The sequence below is a fragment of the Microcaecilia unicolor genome, chromosome 1 (assembly GCF_901765095.1).
Source record: "Microcaecilia unicolor chromosome 1, aMicUni1.1, whole genome shotgun sequence".
In the NCBI taxonomy this organism is placed as follows: domain Eukaryota; kingdom Metazoa; phylum Chordata; class Amphibia; order Gymnophiona; family Siphonopidae; genus Microcaecilia; species Microcaecilia unicolor.
The window spans coordinates 190,648,680-190,665,587 of NC_044031.1; the positions used below are offsets into that span (position 1 = coordinate 190,648,680).

The following is a 16,908-nucleotide window of genomic DNA, read 5'->3' on the forward strand; positions in this document are numbered from 1 at the left end:
TGTGTTACAAATGTGTTGATTCCCTGGTATGCAAAGTTGGCAGGTGCTGTGCTGCCATCACTGCTAGGCAAGCCCTGGGAAAAGGGGACTGCAGAAAAAAGGGGAGGGAAGGGTGACAAACAGGGCCACCAAGAGAGGGACAGGAGGGCAAGATTTCCTGAGCCCAGCCTCCAAGGAATGCCTGGTGCTGCCGCCGCCACCGCAGCAAGACCGGGTGCTAGGCCAGGATGAACAGACGAATGCAGAAATGTTAAAGGAAATTAGGGATGCAAACAAACTGGGCAACATAATAATAATAGGTGATTTCAATTACCTTGATATTGACTGGGTAAATGTAACATCGGGGTATGAAAGGGAGGTAAAATTCTTTGATAAAATCAAGGTCTGCTTTATGGAGCAGCTGATACAGGAGCCAACGAGAGAAGGAAAAATTCTAGACCTAGTCCTTAGTGGAGTGCATGATCTGGTGTGAGAGGTAATGGTGCTGAGGCCAATTGATAACAGTGATCATAATATGATTGGATTTGATATTAGCTTTGAAGTATACATAGGAAATCAAATACGTTAGCGTTTAACTTTAAAAAAGGATACTATGATAAAATGAGAAGAACGGTGAAAAAAAAAACTTAGAGGAGCGTCTGCGAGGGTCAAAATTTTACATCAGGTGTGTATGCTTTTCAAAAACACCATCCTGGAAGCCAAATATATTCCGTATATTAAAAAAGGAGGACGGAAGATCAAACAACAGCCGGCATGGTTAAAAAGTGAGGTGAGGGAAGCAATTAGAGCTAAAAGAAAATCCTTCAGAAAATGGAAGAAGGAACTGACTGAAAATAATAAGAAACAACATAAGGAATGTCAAGACAAATGCAAAGCGCTGATAAGGAATGCTAAGAGGGACTTCAAAAAAAAGATTGTGTTGGAGGCCAAAACACATAGTAAATTTTTTTTAGGTATATTAAAAGCAGAAAGCTGGTAAAAGAATCGATTGGACCGCTAGATGACCGAGGAGTAAAAGGGACGATCAGGGAAGACAAAGCCGTAGCAGAGAGAATAAATGAATTCTTTGTTTTGGTCTTCACCGGGGAAGATTTGGGTGGTATACCGGTGCCAGAAATGGTATTCGAAGCTGACGAGTTGGAGAAACTTAATGATTTCTTTGTAAACCTGGAGGACGAAATGGGGCTGTTCTACAAACTGAAGAGTAGCAAATCTCCTGGACCAGATGGTATTCATCCCAGAGTGTGGGAGACTTGGCAGGTAGGTGCCCACCCAGGCCCACCCGTAGCTACGCCCCTGGATGGGATCCACTGCCACCCCGACGTTTGTAAAGCCAGAAAATAAGGTAAATTCAAGGAAGGAAGGAAGGAAGGGGGGGGGGGGGAGATGTCAGACCGGGGGGGAGGGCAGAATGGAGCTGGGGGAGGATGACAGACCATCCTCTCACCTCAGGTGGCAGACTGTCTTGGGCTGCCCCTGCACTCATGCCCCACCCCTGGTCACACACCCTTTTGAGTTGCACACTATGGGATTTAAATGCCTGGTCTTAAATAATAGCACACAGGCAGATGTGCATGCAAAACCAGATTAGTACCAATTAACTTCAATAATTGGTTGTTAAGGTCAATTAATAGTTAACAGCTTGTTCATTTGTTGCAATGCATCAAAATTTCAGCACCATATATAGAATCTGGGGGTTTGTGCCTTTCTAAACCCAAATTGACAACGATCCAGAATGTCAAATTTCTCCACAAAATCATCCAAATGTATTAAAACATCCCTCTCAATGATCTTTGCAATCATCAACAAGGAAAAATAGGACGATAGTTATCAGGGATCTGAATGATAAGTTTTTCAACAATGGACATACAATAGAAGTTTTTAAAAGAAAATACAGGGGAAGGAAACAAATCACATGGAATGGGAGGGGGGTGAGGGTAAGTGGAAGGGTTCCATCATTGGGCAGTTCAGCTATGTTATGGTATCCCAGGTCATACCTCAGGGTGCATTATCATTTTTTGAAAGACCAAAGGAAAGTATGGGCCATGCAGTGACATGGAAGGATTAAATTTTTTTTTTTAAGTACAAATTACATTTTCTGAAACAGTATCAAAATCAGTCCAAATCAGTAGAAAGAAAGCAATCAGTTGGAATAGAGAGTATCTCAAGGGAATTCATTTGATTCAGACGTTGATAGACTATTCCAGTGTGGATGGAAGTGCTATCTTTTCTTTCCTAGACAATGCTTCCTCTTTTCCTTACACCCTCTGCATTTCAGCTGCTTGAATATTGTTTTTGTTGTTTTTTGTTTAACCAAACATCCAACAGCACATTAGAATTATGATCAATCAAATTTCTACTAGAAAAGCAATTTCTTGGAGGAATGGACTTCAAACCAGAAGACTCATGTCATAAATTGCTTTTCAGTGTGGCATCATCATTAGTCCAATAGTCCAGTGTTTTTTTTCCAATAAATTTATATATCAAATCCCATCACATTCTCCTTATTTTGCAAAAACACTTATTTTATTTTGATTCCCAGTTCCATAATTCATACTGAAAAGCTGTTGTTTGTGATATAAAGCCTTCTAGTTTGAAGTCCATTCCTCCATGGAAATTGTTTTTTTCTAGTTGTAGTTTGATTATTATTGTTTTTGATATAGAGAGCTACTCCTCCCCCTATTGTTCTATGTCTATCCTCCTAAATGGATTATAATCAGATACAGCAATATTTATAATACTCATTAAACCTTGTCTCCAGTCCAGCTCTGTTTCCACCATTATGACTTCCAGATCTGCAATTTTATTATCTAAACCATCCCACCCATCCTCCTCTCCTCTGCCCTCCCCTCCCTCCCTCCCCTCGATGTCCCGCAATTCTCCCCTCCCCTTGATTTGTACCTGAACGTTCTCTGGCTGGCTGGGGCTGGCTTCCGTTCCATTCATAACATCCCTTCTGATGTCAGCTCGCCTCCAGAGTTCCCTTCCCTCTCACTGTTCCACCCTCTGATGTCATTACGTCTTGATGCAAGACCAGGACAGTGAGGGGGAATGGAACGCTGGAGGCTGGCAGACGTCAGGACATGTTACGAACCCAGGCAGCCAGGAGATGTTACGAATCCAGGCAGCTAGACATGGAACGTTGGAGGTGCAAATTATTTTATAGGATATATATATATATATATATATATATATATAGCCTTTCTTATAGCATGTTAGAGTCACAGACTGTGATGCAATCTCTCTTCTCCCTTACCGCAAATAACAATTTCTGGAAATACTGCTGTCTTGACTATGGTTTTAAGTTGATAACCAAAAATTTGGAAGTCTCTGCAGTGCGGAGGTGCTGCTTCTAGCCAGGTCATTTCTCTATGCTGTCTAATACTGCCTTGAAAAATGAAAGTGACTAATAAAATTCTTTAAGTTTAATAAACGAATGACTAAATTTTACACTCTGTTAATTTCAGATATACTACTGAATCCTGTTTTTCTTTCCTTTCCAGTGTTTCCCAGGGTGCCTGACAATACAAATCCGAACCATTTTATATATTTTTATTGTTATCTTCATTTACTCTTTGGCCCAGGGAAGTGTGGTGAGTATCACAGAGAATCTAACAACCATTTTGCATTGATATATAATGAAAATGTTATGAATGGATGGTCAGCTTGGACAAGGAATAATCACACACTAGAGGTAGACGCATCTATCAACTTCCAGTCAAGACTAATAGGAAGGTGACATAAGTCAAATGTACTGTTCCTGATCTCTTCCATGCTTAATCTCTCTAATTTACTAGCATATAAATATAATCCACTGTACTCTGCTACTTTTGCATAAGAACATAAGAACTATAACACTGGATCAAAGTGTCCATCTATTATATCATTCTGTTCCTGATGCTGGCAAGCATCAGCCATTTAGATGAAGTGTCTACTGTCTTTGGCTTTCAGTTTCTAGCAATGAAGATGTATTGACCCCAAAGTGATAGCTCTAGATTTTATATTTGATAGGATAAGACTAGCGAGCCAACTTTCTAGCTTGTTTGATATATATTCATACAGCGTTCTCTTGTTTGATGATACGTAATTTTTAATCCTCTATTATAAAATATGGTGGGTAACATATTTAGTAACTTTGGCTCTTACTACTGAATACTCTTGTAGTATTCTTATCCTATCCTTTTATATGAAGGTTAATATTTGTCACTCTACTATTCAGGGAGGGTGATGAGATTTTCTTTTTTCATCTCCATTCACACTCTCACCTCCATAGGTCTCCTAAGGGAGGTTCAGACTGTTATGGCATTTTTTTTTCTTTTCCATTTTCTTATTCCTGTACCATGACTGTTCTGTTTTCATTTTTGTTAATGTCATTGTCATATCCTATACACTGCAAAAGTTCTTCATAATATTTGGGTGTATTACTGCAAGCATATATTTGCCTATACCACATTAATGAATAATCATATGAAATGTGTCTCTCTTAATGTAAAAGGTATTTAAAATCCTATAAAGAGGAAAAAGTCTTACTTACAATCCCTCTCTGCATCAGTTGCTTTTTTACAAGAGACACATTTATCTGCTACAGAATCTGTAAAATTGAAATCTAAATGGTTTACTTCCTGTTATTTTTCTCCTAGTAACAAAAGGAAAAACAGTGTTGATATTTTATTAGCCAGAAATTTACAATTCTCCCTTATTAATCATCATACAGAGTCAGAAGGCAGATGGGTTATTCTTGTATTGCAAATTCAAAATGCCTCATATGCTTTTATTAATGTTCATGGTCCTAATCTTAATTGTCCACAATTTTTCATGGATTTATCTCATCAGATTTCACTGCTTAATGTAGATCACATTCTCCGAGGACAAGCAGGCTGCTTGTTCTCACATGTGGGTCGACATCCACGTCAGCCCAGGAAACATCAAATTTTTCCCAGCAAAAATAAAAAGTTTTGCCAGAGTCTTCTGGCGCGTGAACAACGTACACCGCGCATGTGCGGACGGCTTCCCGTCCATTGCGTTAGCGTGCCTCTTCAGTTTTCTTTTCTCTGTGTTGAGGTGCGATAGGTTTTTTCTGCGCTCCTCTCAGGCCCAGGAAAGGGTCTTTGCGACTATTTTTTACTCCTAATTTTTTCTGCATTTTATTTTATTATCACAAAAAAAAACAGTATCCCGTAGTACATTTTTAGTTTTGTCCTCTTTTCAAGTTTCCTTTGTTTTTTCGACATGGCCGGCTTTAGGCCGCGCGTTCGTGTTATTCCCTAATTTTTTTCTGTGCCCCTTTTTCTTTAACAGGCACAATTGCGTCGTTTGATTTCGCCAAAGCCGTTTTCCCTTCCATGTCATCGAAGACACCCAGTGGCTTCAAACATTGTACTCGGTGCAACCGGATCATCTCAGGTACCGATACCCACGCCTGGTGTATCCAGTGCCTTGGGCCTGACTATAGCCCAGCTGCTTGTAGTCTGTGTCTTCGTATGAAGAAATGGACACAAGCATCTCGAGAAGCCCAACGAGAAAAGCTTTTAGGGGCACGGTCCGGTCCTTCGACATCGGTACCGAGGTCAGTGGCGTCGGTGTCAGCATCAAAAGGAGCATCAACGTTGGAAGAAGAAGTAATGGCTGCTGAGAGACCAACTTGTGCTGGGAGCAGTGAGGTGTCAAGTGGGTCTCCACCTGCCTCGAGTCCTCCTGTTATGCAGGCCCCTCGGGACCGACCTTTGTCGGACCCGGCCCCGAGGAGACTTGACGATTCCATGTCCTCCTCGTTTTACTGAGGAGTCTCGATGATGGGCGTCGAGCGAAGAAGAAGAAGCACCGTCATCATTCTTCTTTGACACAAGGTACTGGGTGCTCCGGGCGTCAAGAGATTCAGTACCTGAGAAGCATCGGCACCGATAGGCTCGCTCCCCCTTGATACAGGAAGTGCTGATGTGTCCGTCTCCTAGCAGCCTGGTACCTGCTCCTGAGCCTCCATGGATTCTGACACTGCCTGTTCCACAGATCCCGCAGCCTTCGCCGATGGCGGCTCTCGACGAGCGCATCCAGGCCTTGTTTCCACAACTTCTGGAAAGACTACTTCGACAGTCAGCTTCGGTGTTGGGGGTGCTTGCGCCTTGTGTACCGTCTGCTGCAGCGGTGTCTGGCCCTTCTCCTGCGGTGAGGTCCCTGACCGCAGTGCCGCCTGCGGCATCGGCGTCGGCTGCCACCCAGGTCGACTCCCCTTCGACATCAGTGGAGGGGCCTTCACCGCAGTCAGAATGGGTGTTGGCCTCTTGACATCGCCATCGAGGACATCGTTCCTCAGCATCAAGGCAGGTTCAGTGTCGAAGTACCTTAACAGAGGTCTTATCTGATACTGAGCAGGAGCATTCGTGGGAGTCAGAGGAAGATCCCAGGTACTTTTATTCTGATGAGTCCTATGGGATTCCCTCTGAACCTTCCCCTCCACCAGAGAGGAGACTATCTCCACCGGAGAGTCTTTCCTTTTAATCTTTTGTCCGGGAAATGGTTACGGCTATTCCCTTCCCTATGGAGGTTGAGGATGAGCCCAGGACTGAGATGCTCAACGTCCTGGACTATTCTTCTCCACCATAAAGAGGCTGTGACAGTCCCTCTGCATAAGGTACTGAAGGAAGTCCTTATGCGAAACTGGTCGGCCCCTCTGTCTGGCCCTGTGACCCAAGAAAGCTGAATCCCGGTATTGGATCCATGGTGAACCTGGATTGATGAGGTCTTAGTTACCCCACAATTCTATGGTGGTGGATTCCACCCTCAAGAGAGCCAGGAGTACTATAGACCATGCTTCGGTGCCCTCAGGCAGAGAAGCTAGGACTCTTGATTCTTTTGGGAGGAAGACATATCAGGCTGCTATGCTCGCTGCCAAAATTCAATCATACCAGCTCTTCACGAGCGTTCACTTGCGGGACTCGATAAGGCAACTGTCTAGCTTGGTTGATGCACTCCCTCCGGAGCAAGCTGAGCCTTTTCACCAGGTGGTCAGGCAGCAGAAGGCGTGTCAAATTCCTGGCCAGGGGTACATTCAACACTGTTGATGTATCATCCAGGATCGCTGCTTAAGGTATAGTGATGCGGTCTAGCAATGAATGGCGGATGTTCCTTGCTGGGGAGGGGGGGGGGGGGGACAACCTTTTTGCTAAAAAAGTAGAGGATCTTGTTGATCAGATCAAGAAGCATAATGATGCTATGGATTCTCTCTCCCACCGGGCATCTTCTGCTACTACCTCCTCATCTAGGAGGTATTTTGGGGGGAAGAGGAGTGCTCCCTATTCCTATCCTAGGCGTAGGTACACTCCTGCTTCTCAACAGCCTTCCCATGCTCAACCCCTGCGTGTTCGTTCTCGTCAACAGCGAGCGTCTAAGGCCCATGCTGCTCCCCAGCAAAAGCAGGGAACGGGCTTTTGGACTGGCTCCAGTTAAGCATAGCCTCTGTAAAAGTGTCTATACCGGATGACTTGCCTTTTTCCACTCTCTCGTTTATTATTTATTTGTTCAATCTTTATTTGCTAATTTTCTTTATGTACCTCAAGACAGATTACAATTAGTAAACGTAATACAGCAATAATGTACAAGGCATTGTAATAGAGGGACCTGGTGTGATCACTGGGTTAGTCCAGAGGAACCCTTTAACCTGCTGCCAACAGAGCATTGATGAAGTGGGAGGGAAGCCTAGCACTGCAGTGGACTCATTAGTCTATTAGGAAGCATTGGGCTGGCTCCAGTAATATACTCCCATTACTAGCTGTGAGGGTACTTTCACTTTTAAAATTATCTTTAACTATCTACATTTATCTTTCAAAAAGCCCATTTGCATGCAGATATGGATTTGATTGGATGTATATTAAGGAGACCTAATAATAGAGTTTGCCATAGCATTAACAGTTATGTATGCTTTGATGACTATGTATTTTAGTCCTCAGGGCACACCCAGCTGGTTGGGGTTTTTAGGATATCCAGATATCCTGAAAACCCCAACGGGCTGGGTGTCCCCCAACGACTGGGTTGAAAAGCCTCTTATAGACAGAAGATTGTATATACATACAATTAAACTAAAGGGAAAGGATATTGCATTTGAATGATCCTTATATAGAAAGCTGTATTTATCAATGTATCCTCCATCACCATATTCTAACATAGACTCTTGCATTTTTATGGGAGGATTATTGTTAGCTTGGTTATTCATTTTAAAATGTTCTGGTCTCTTTTCATAGGTTAGCTGCATGCCATGGATGTGGATTGTGAATTCTAGCACTTCTATACTAGTCCTGTCTCAAAATGGAGTGAACAAGACCATGAATGAACTTCCATGTGAAACAGCCCACTATGCTTTCCTCTCCTGTATCATGGGAACCCTGAGTCTTGCACTATTTCTACGCATTTCTTCCCTACCAAAAATGATCCTTCTCCTCTTTGTTACAATTGTGTACATAGTTGTTTTGGAACTCAGTGATTACAGAAAAGCAGTGGGGTAAGTAGAATACTATCTAAGATTAACAAAGCTTTGCTTACATTGATTTGGTTTATGGAAACATTGGTTTAACAGTATTATATTAATGAATCTGGCAGCATTGACATAACAGTATATCACCAGAAAATATGCTCTGCTCACCAAGGGGCCCTTTTACTAAGCCACGTAGGTACTTACGCATGTCCAATGCACATCAATTTGGAGCTACCGCGAGGCTTAGCTGGTAATTTTATTTTTTATGTGCGTCCGCTACTCGTGCCAGAAAATAATTTTTATTTTCCAGCGCGCAGCAGAAACTGGGCAGTAATCGTCATTCTACATGCATAGACGATTACTGCACAGTTACCGTGTGAGACCTTACTGCTAACTCAATGGCTGGCGATAAGGTCTCAGACCCAAAATGGATACACACCAATTCCTTTCCGGATCGGTAAGGGAAGGGCTTTTTCCATTCAGTTAGTGGGACCAGTGCAGTACGAATGCTTGCTCCTCCCACGACCAAATGGCTTGGATTTGGTCGTTTCTGAGATGGGCGTCCTCGGTTTCCATTATCGACAAAAACCGGGGACGACCATCTCTAAGGTTGACCTAAATTTCATGATTTGGGCGTCCCCGACCGTATTGTCAAACGAAAACTGGACGTCCATCTTGTTTCTATAAAATGGGTTGCCTTGCCCCTTTACGGGACCGTCTTTAGAGATGAGCGCCCCCGTTCGATTATCCCCCTCTCTGTCACTTATGAACCTTAATGCACTAGAACTCTGTATTTCTCATTCCAGAAATGGCAATCGCCATTACGGAACAATGTAAGCCACATTGAGCCTGCAAATAGGTAGGAAAATATGAGATACAAATGCAACAAATAAATAAATTTTTTTTGCAAAAATTTAAAAAGGTGATTTTTACAGGTGCACTGAAAATGGATCTGCATGCGCCCGAAACACGCATCTACACTAGCACAACCCATTTTTTCAGTGCAACTTAGTAAAGGGACCCCAAAGTGACTTAGGAAATTGTGAGAGTCTGATAAGAAATCAATCCTGTAGTGAGACATTGGAAAAACCGTAGGGCAAAGCATTCTCTTCCATTCTATTCTTAAAACCGTTACTATGTACTCTAGATGCATGCATGTGGAACCTACATTTTTGTGGTGAAATATTATAAATATTAGAATGTTATAGGGAAATAGTTGAAATTGAAGCTTGGAATTAGTTTATGGATTGAATACACAGAAATAAAGTGCCCAGTATTCAAAAGGATTTATGCTTTTAACTTTGGGGGTCTTTTACTAAGGTGCGCTAACATTTCTAGCTCCTGCTAAAAATCAGCTGTTGCTAAATGCTAGCGCACCTTAGTAAAGCTCATAAAGTGGCCTCTTTGAAAATTTACTAGGGCTGAGTTCAGAACTTTATATTGATGAGGCCTGATATTCAGCCAGTGGCAATCAGCATTTTGCTGACCACTGCTGGCACTATTCCTGGAAATTGAATGCCAGGCTATGTCCAAGCTCCAGCACTGAATTTCTGGGAATACAGGGGCAGTGAAAACATAGCCGGATAAGTGCAATGTTCAGCACTTACCTGGATATGATGAACCACATAAAGATAGGACTGACTCTTATGCGGTCCTATGTATGCAGTTAGCTTGGCCAGTTAACTGCTGACTCTACCCCATAACGCCCCCAAAGTAGACATTTTTGGCTTGGACACTAACTGGACATTTTCAGCATCACTATCCAGTTAAGTGCCACTGAATATGCCCAGTTAGCCCCAGACAGGCGAATTAAACAGCCAGGAACCTCTCCTGGTTGTTTAAATTATTTTAAGTATCAGGCCTGATATTCAAAAATGTCTAACCAGCTGACCATCCTCCAATATTCTGTAGCATTTAACCAGGTACTGCTGCTGAATATTAGTAGTTGATGAGGCATGGACACCGACAACATTTGAAAAGAAACAACAAAGGTGGTAGTACATTCATTTTAACAACTGATATACCGCCCCACCAGAAAAGTCAGCAATATCGCCGCTGGACAAGATCTAGTCGGATTTCATGAAATAGCCATGAGTAATTGCAAAGTAATTGCAATGATACAAGGAATTCAAATCTCAAGGGATTTACACTCCCAAATAGCAAAAATGCTCAACTGCCCATCGGAAAGAAAAGCATTGTTGTAAATGTTCCTCCTTCTGCCCAGATAAGTTAACCCCCAACATTTCAGTCTTATCCAAATTAACTTTGAATCCTGCCAAAGCTCCAAACTCAGCCATTTCCTGCAAGATAATTGGCAAAAATTGCACTGGTTGAGTAACATAAAGTAAAATGTCATCCACAAACAAGGAAAGCTTGAGCACAGCAGGCAAAATATAACCCTGGTATCTGGATGTGCTTGAAGTTTAAGAGCTAAAGGATTCAAGAGAAATAGCAAAAAGTAGGGGTGGGGCAACGGGTACCCCTGATGCGTGCCACGTCCAATCGAAAAAGACTTAGTATAGCCAGCATTCACCCGCACTCTAACTGTTGGTGCTGCGTAAAAGCATTTAAACTAGTCACAAAAACACTCCCCAAACCCCATCCGTTACATGACTGCACACAAAAAGCTCCACTTCACATAATCAAAACCTTTCTCAGCATCAATAGCCAATAATGCCTGGGGCTGATGCTCTTGCTGTTCCAACCATAACAAATGAAGTGTCCTATGGACATTTATCTGGCTTTGTAAAATAAAGCCAGACTGATCGGGATTTAGAGCAGGCAGATGAGCCGCCAACTGGACAGCTAGCACTTTAGCTGTAAGCTTCTTATCAATGCTTAACAAAGAAATAGGTATGTAAGATCCACAAGTCAGTGGATCCTTACCTGGCTTGGGAAGAACTGTGATAGCTGCCTCCCACATAGACGGAGGCAAAGTCGCACCCCTGAGCCAACTGTTGGCTACCTTTACTAATAAAGGAATAATGTCAGATTGAAAAGTTTTATAAAAGCTACTGTAAAGCTGTCCAGGTCCGGAGCCTTTCTCCCTTTCAAGTTCTTAAAGACTAGTTCTAAGCCTGAGTATGTAATATTTGCCTCGAAGGAGGACTCCACCTCCTCCGTGAGAGTGGGAAAAGTTATAATATCCAAACAATTCACCTCATCTACCACTTGGTCCGAGATACACAAAGTTTTATGAAGGTATAGAAATTGAGATCGAATGTCTGAATCCATATAATAAAATTTCTCACTTTCCTTTTATCCGTTGAATTGTATGACATAATTTAAGTTGTTTCAAGTGTCTAGCTAAAAGGTTGCCAGAATGCTTACCAAACTCAAAACATTTCTGCTTCAAGCATCAGTGTTTAAATTCAAGGTCACTAGAACCTTCACTTGAATATATCATCTCCACACCTATCTTAATATTAAACCACACCATCTGCTGATCACTGGTTGCCAGATGATGCTAGATGATCATCTACTGTAACATCAGAAACACTTTCCCCATTGTTAGTAATACAAAATTTATCTTTAAAATCAAGCATGGTACTGGAAGATTGGAGGGTGACCAATGTAATGCCAGTTTTTAAAAGGGTTGCAGACCAGTGAGCCTGATGTTGGGGCTGGGCAATGGTAGAGATCATTATAAAGAACAAAATTACAGAGCATATACAAAAGCATGGATTAATGAAACAAAGCCAACATGGATTTAGTGAAGGGAAATCTTGCCTCAACAATCTACTATATTTCTTTGAAGGGGTGAATACACATGTGGATAAAGGTGAGTCGGCCAATATTGTGTATCTAGGCTTTCAACAGGCATTTGAAAAAGTACCTCATGAAAGACTCCTGAGGATGTAAGAGGTTAAAAATTCACGAGCTATTGTTGGCTTATCAGGGTCCTAAGTTCTGGCAAGAATTTTCTTCTTGTTTCTCTCGTTGATTCTTATCTTTTATTTAGGAGGAAACTTAAGACTTACCTTTTCCACAAGTTGATTTTGTTTAAATAATTAAGGCCTCTGTTTACAAAGCTGTGCTAGTGGCTGGCGGTGCGGAACTGCCAACACAGCCCATTCACTCTGAATGGGCTGTGTCGGTGTTGCTGCGCGGCTTTCCTGCTTATAATCGAATGAGAAAAACGCCCAAGTTCCGACCTAAATCGGGAGATGGACGTTTATCTCACAAAAACGAATAAAGCGGTATAATCGAAAGCCGATTTTTGGACGTTTTCAACTGCACTCCGTCGCGGATGCGGACAAATTTGATGGGGGCGTGTCAGAGGTGTGGCGAAGGCGGAACTGGGGCGTGGTTATCTGCCGAACAAAGATGGGCGCATTTCACCGATAATGGGAAAAAAGTATGCGTTTTTAGCTAGAATTTAGGACACTTTTCCTGGACCCTGTTTTTTCACGAATAAGGCCCCAAAAAGTGCCCTAAATGACCAGATGACCACTGGAGGGAATCGGGGATGACCTCCCCTGACTCCCCCAGTGGTCACTAACCCCCTCCCACCACAAAAAAATGATGTTTCACAACTTTTTATTTTCACCCTCAAATGTCATACCCAGCTCCCTGGCAGCAGTATGCCGGTCACTGGAGGAGTTGTTAGGGGGTGCAGTGGACTTCAGGCAGGTGGACCCAGGCCCATCCCCCCTACCTGTTACAATTGTGCTGCTTAATGCTTATTAGTCGTCCAACCCCCCCAAACCCACTGTACCCACATGTAGGTGCCCCCCTTCACCCCTTAGGGCTATAGTAATGGTGTAGACTTGTGGGCAGTGGGTTTTGAGGGGGATTTGGGGGGCTCAACACACAAGGGAAGGGTGCTATGCACCTGGGAGCTCTTTTACCTGTTTTTTTGGTTTTGTAAAAGTGCCCCCTAGGGTGCCCGGTTGATGTCCTGGCATGTGAGGGGGACCAGTGCACTACGAATCCTGGCCCCTCCCACGAATAAATGTCTTGGGTTTATTCGTTTTTGAGCTGGGCGCTTTCATTTTCCATTATCGCTGAAAAACAAAAACGCCCAGCTCACACATTGTTGAATAAAACATGGGCGTCTATTTTTTCCCAAAATACGGTTCGGTCCACCCCTTCACGGACCCATTCTCGGAGATAAACGCCCATGGAGATAGGCGTTTTCGTTCAATTATACCCCTCTTTGTAAACAGGGGGGTTAGAGTCTACTGTGAATTACATTCTATTGTAACTCCTGGACATTGTCCTGACTTTTTAATAAGTGTTGTGAACTACTTAGAACTTTGCAGTTATAGCAGTATACAAACACTACTGTTATGTTGTGTTAATGGATAGGAGGGTTAAATGATCAGGATTCTCAATGGAGAAGGGTAGATAGTAGGGTTCCTTAGGGGTCTGTGCTGGGACCACTGCTTTTTAACATATTTATAAATGATCTAGTTAAGGGAATAACTAGTGCGGCAATTAAATATGCAGATGACACAAAGTTATTCAAAGTTGTTAAATCTCAAGAGTATTGTGAAAAATTGCAAGAGGACCTTACGAGATTGGGCTTCCAAATTGTAGATGATGTTTAATGTGAGCAAGTGCAAAGTGATGCTTCTGGGAAAGAGGAACCCAAACTATAGATACATGATGCAAGGTTCCACATTATGTGTCACCGCCCAGGAAAAGGATCTAGGTGTCAGTTAATGATACACTGAAATCCTTTGCTCAGTGTGCAGCAGCAGGTAAAAAAGCAAATAGAATGTATGAATTATTAGGAAAGGAATGGAAAACAAAAATGAGAATGTTATAATGCCTTCGTATTGCTCCATGGTGCAACCTCACCTTGAATACTGTGTGCAATCCTGGTCACCGTATCTCAAAAAAGATTTAGCAGAATTAGAAAAGATATAGAGAAGGGAGGTGAAAATTATTAAAGGGATGGGACGACTTCCCTGTGAGGAAAGGCTAAAATTGCTAGGACTCCTCAGCTTGGAGAAGAGATGGCTGAGGGGAGATACGATGGAGGTCTATAAAATACTGAGTGGAATGAAACAGGTAGACATGAATCACTTGTTTATGCTTTCTAAAAATACTAGAACTACAGGGCATGCAATAAAGCTACTAAGTGGTAAATTTAACTGGAGAAAATATTTCTTCACTCAGCATGTAATTAAACTCTGGAATTCTTTGTCAGAGAATGTGGTAAAAGCAGTTAATTTAGTAGGGTTTAAAAAAGGTTTGGCTAACTTCCTAAAAGAAAAGTCCATAAACCATTATTAAAATGGACTTGAGAAAATCCACTGCGTATTCTAGGATAAGCAGCATAAAATCTGTTTTACTGTTGTGGGATCTTGCCACGTATTGGCCACTGTTGGAAATGGGATACTGGACTTGATGGACCTTCAGTATTTCCCAGTATGGGAATGCTTATGTTCTTAAGTTCTAAGTCCAGTATGACCCCATCCCTTGTGGCTTCCATTACCAACTGCTGGAATAGTTCCCTCTGTAGAGAATCCAGGATCTCCTTGCTTCAAAAGACCCTACAATAGAAATACCCTAATCAACATCTGTCATATTAAAATCACATATTAGTACTTCCTCTTTCACATTTATATTTTGAATATCTTCAATAAAATCTCTGTCCTGTCTGTGAAGGAGGCCTGTATGATCACACCAATGTAAATACTGAAGGAAGTCCTTATGCAAAACTGGTCAGCCACTCTGTCTAGCCCAGTGGTCCTGAAGAAAGCTGAATCCCAGTATCGGATCCACAGTGAACCTGGATTGATGAGGTCTCAGTTACCCCACAATTCTATGGTGGTGGATTCCGCCCTCAAGAGAGCCAGGAGTACTAGAGACTATGCTTTGGCGCCCCCAGGCAAAGAAGCTAGGACTCTTGATTCTTTTTGGAGGAAGATGTATCAGGCCGCTATGCTTGCTGCCAAGATCCAATCATACCAGCTCTTTACAAGCGTTCACTTGCGGGACTCGATAAGGCAACTGTCTAGCTTGGTTGATGCACTCCCTCCGGAGCAAGCTGAGCCTTTTCACCAGGTGGTCAGGCAGCAGAAGGCGTGTCGAAAATTCCTGTCCAGGGGTACATTTGACACTTTTGATGCAGCATCCAGGATCGCTGCTCAAGGTATAGTGATGTGTAGACTCTCATGGCTGCGTGTCTCTAACCAGGATCATTCGGTCCAGCAGCGAATGGCGGATGTTCCTTGCCGGGGGGACAACCTTTTTGGTGAAAAAAGTAGAGGATCTTGTTGATCAGATCAAGAAACATAATGATGCTATGGATTCTCTCTCCCACCGGGCGTCTTCTGCTACTACCTCCTCATCTAGCAGGTATTTTGGGGGGAAGAGGAGTGCTCCCTATTCCTATCCTAGGCGTAGGTACACTCCTGCTTCTCGACAGCCTTCCCAGGCTCAGCCCCTTCATGCTCGTTCTCGTCAACAGCGTGCATCTAAGGCCCGTACTGCTCCCCAGCAAAAGCAGGGAACGGGCTTTTGACTGGCTTCAGTTAAGCATAGCCTCTGTAAAAGTGTCTGTACCGTATGACTTGCCAGTTGGGGGGAGGTTGATATTTTTTCACAAAAAGTGGCCTCTCATAACCTCTGACCGGTGGGTCCTTCAAATAGACCAGTCCGATTACACCCTCAATCTGGAATCCAAACGTCCAAATTGCCCACTGGGATCTCATTCTTACAGTTCCCAGCACAAACAGGTACTTGCAGAGGAACTCTCCGCCCTTCTGAAGGGCCTAGAGGTCGAACCCGTTCCACCAGGGGAAGAAGGGCTGGGATTCTATTCCAAGTACTTCCTTGTGCAGAAAAAGACGGGGGGGGGGGGGGGGGGGGGGATGCATCCCATCTTAGACCTGAGGGCCCTGAACAAATTTCTTCTCCGAGAAAAGTTCAGGATAGTTTCCCTGGGCACCATTCTTCCCATGATTCAAAAAAATGATTGTCTATGCTCTCTGGACTTAAAGGATGCTTACACACACATTTCAATACTCCCAGCTCACAGGACGTATCTTCGATTGTGACTGGGAACTCAGCACTTTCAGTACTGTGTACTGCCCTTTGGTCTGGCGTCTGCACCCAGAGTGTTCACAAAGTGCCTAGCGGTAGTCGCAGTGTCGCTACGCAGACTGGGAGTGCATGTGTTCTCTTATCTCGATAATTGGTTGGTGAAGAGCACCTCGAAGGCAGGCGCTCTACAGTCTATGCGAATGACTATTCAGATGCTAGAACTACTGGGGTTTGTGATCAATTACTCCAAGTCCCATCTCACCCCAGTTCAAAAGTTGGAATTCATTGGAGCTCTGTTGAACAGAAAGACAGCTTGAGCTTATCTTCCCGAGGCAAGGGCAGACAACCTCCTGTACCTGGAGTCCATAGTTCGAACATCTCAACAGATCACGGCTTGGCAGATGTTGAGACTTCTGGGGTACATGGCCTCCACAGTTCATGTGACT

The 16,908-nt window shown here is 43.1% G+C and overlaps 1 protein-coding gene across 1 annotated transcript in view; it reads left to right on the forward strand.

Moving 5' to 3' along the window:
* Positions 1-16,908, forward strand: part of ADCY1 (adenylate cyclase 1) — a 533,674-nt gene that overhangs the window by 448,148 nt on the left and 68,618 nt on the right. The window contains exons 12-13 of the mRNA XM_030206815.1: positions 3,504-3,593; positions 8,235-8,491. Coding sequence (XP_030062675.1) covers positions 3,504-3,593; positions 8,235-8,491 — 347 coding nt within the window. The remainder of the gene's footprint in view (positions 1-3,503; positions 3,594-8,234; positions 8,492-16,908) is intronic.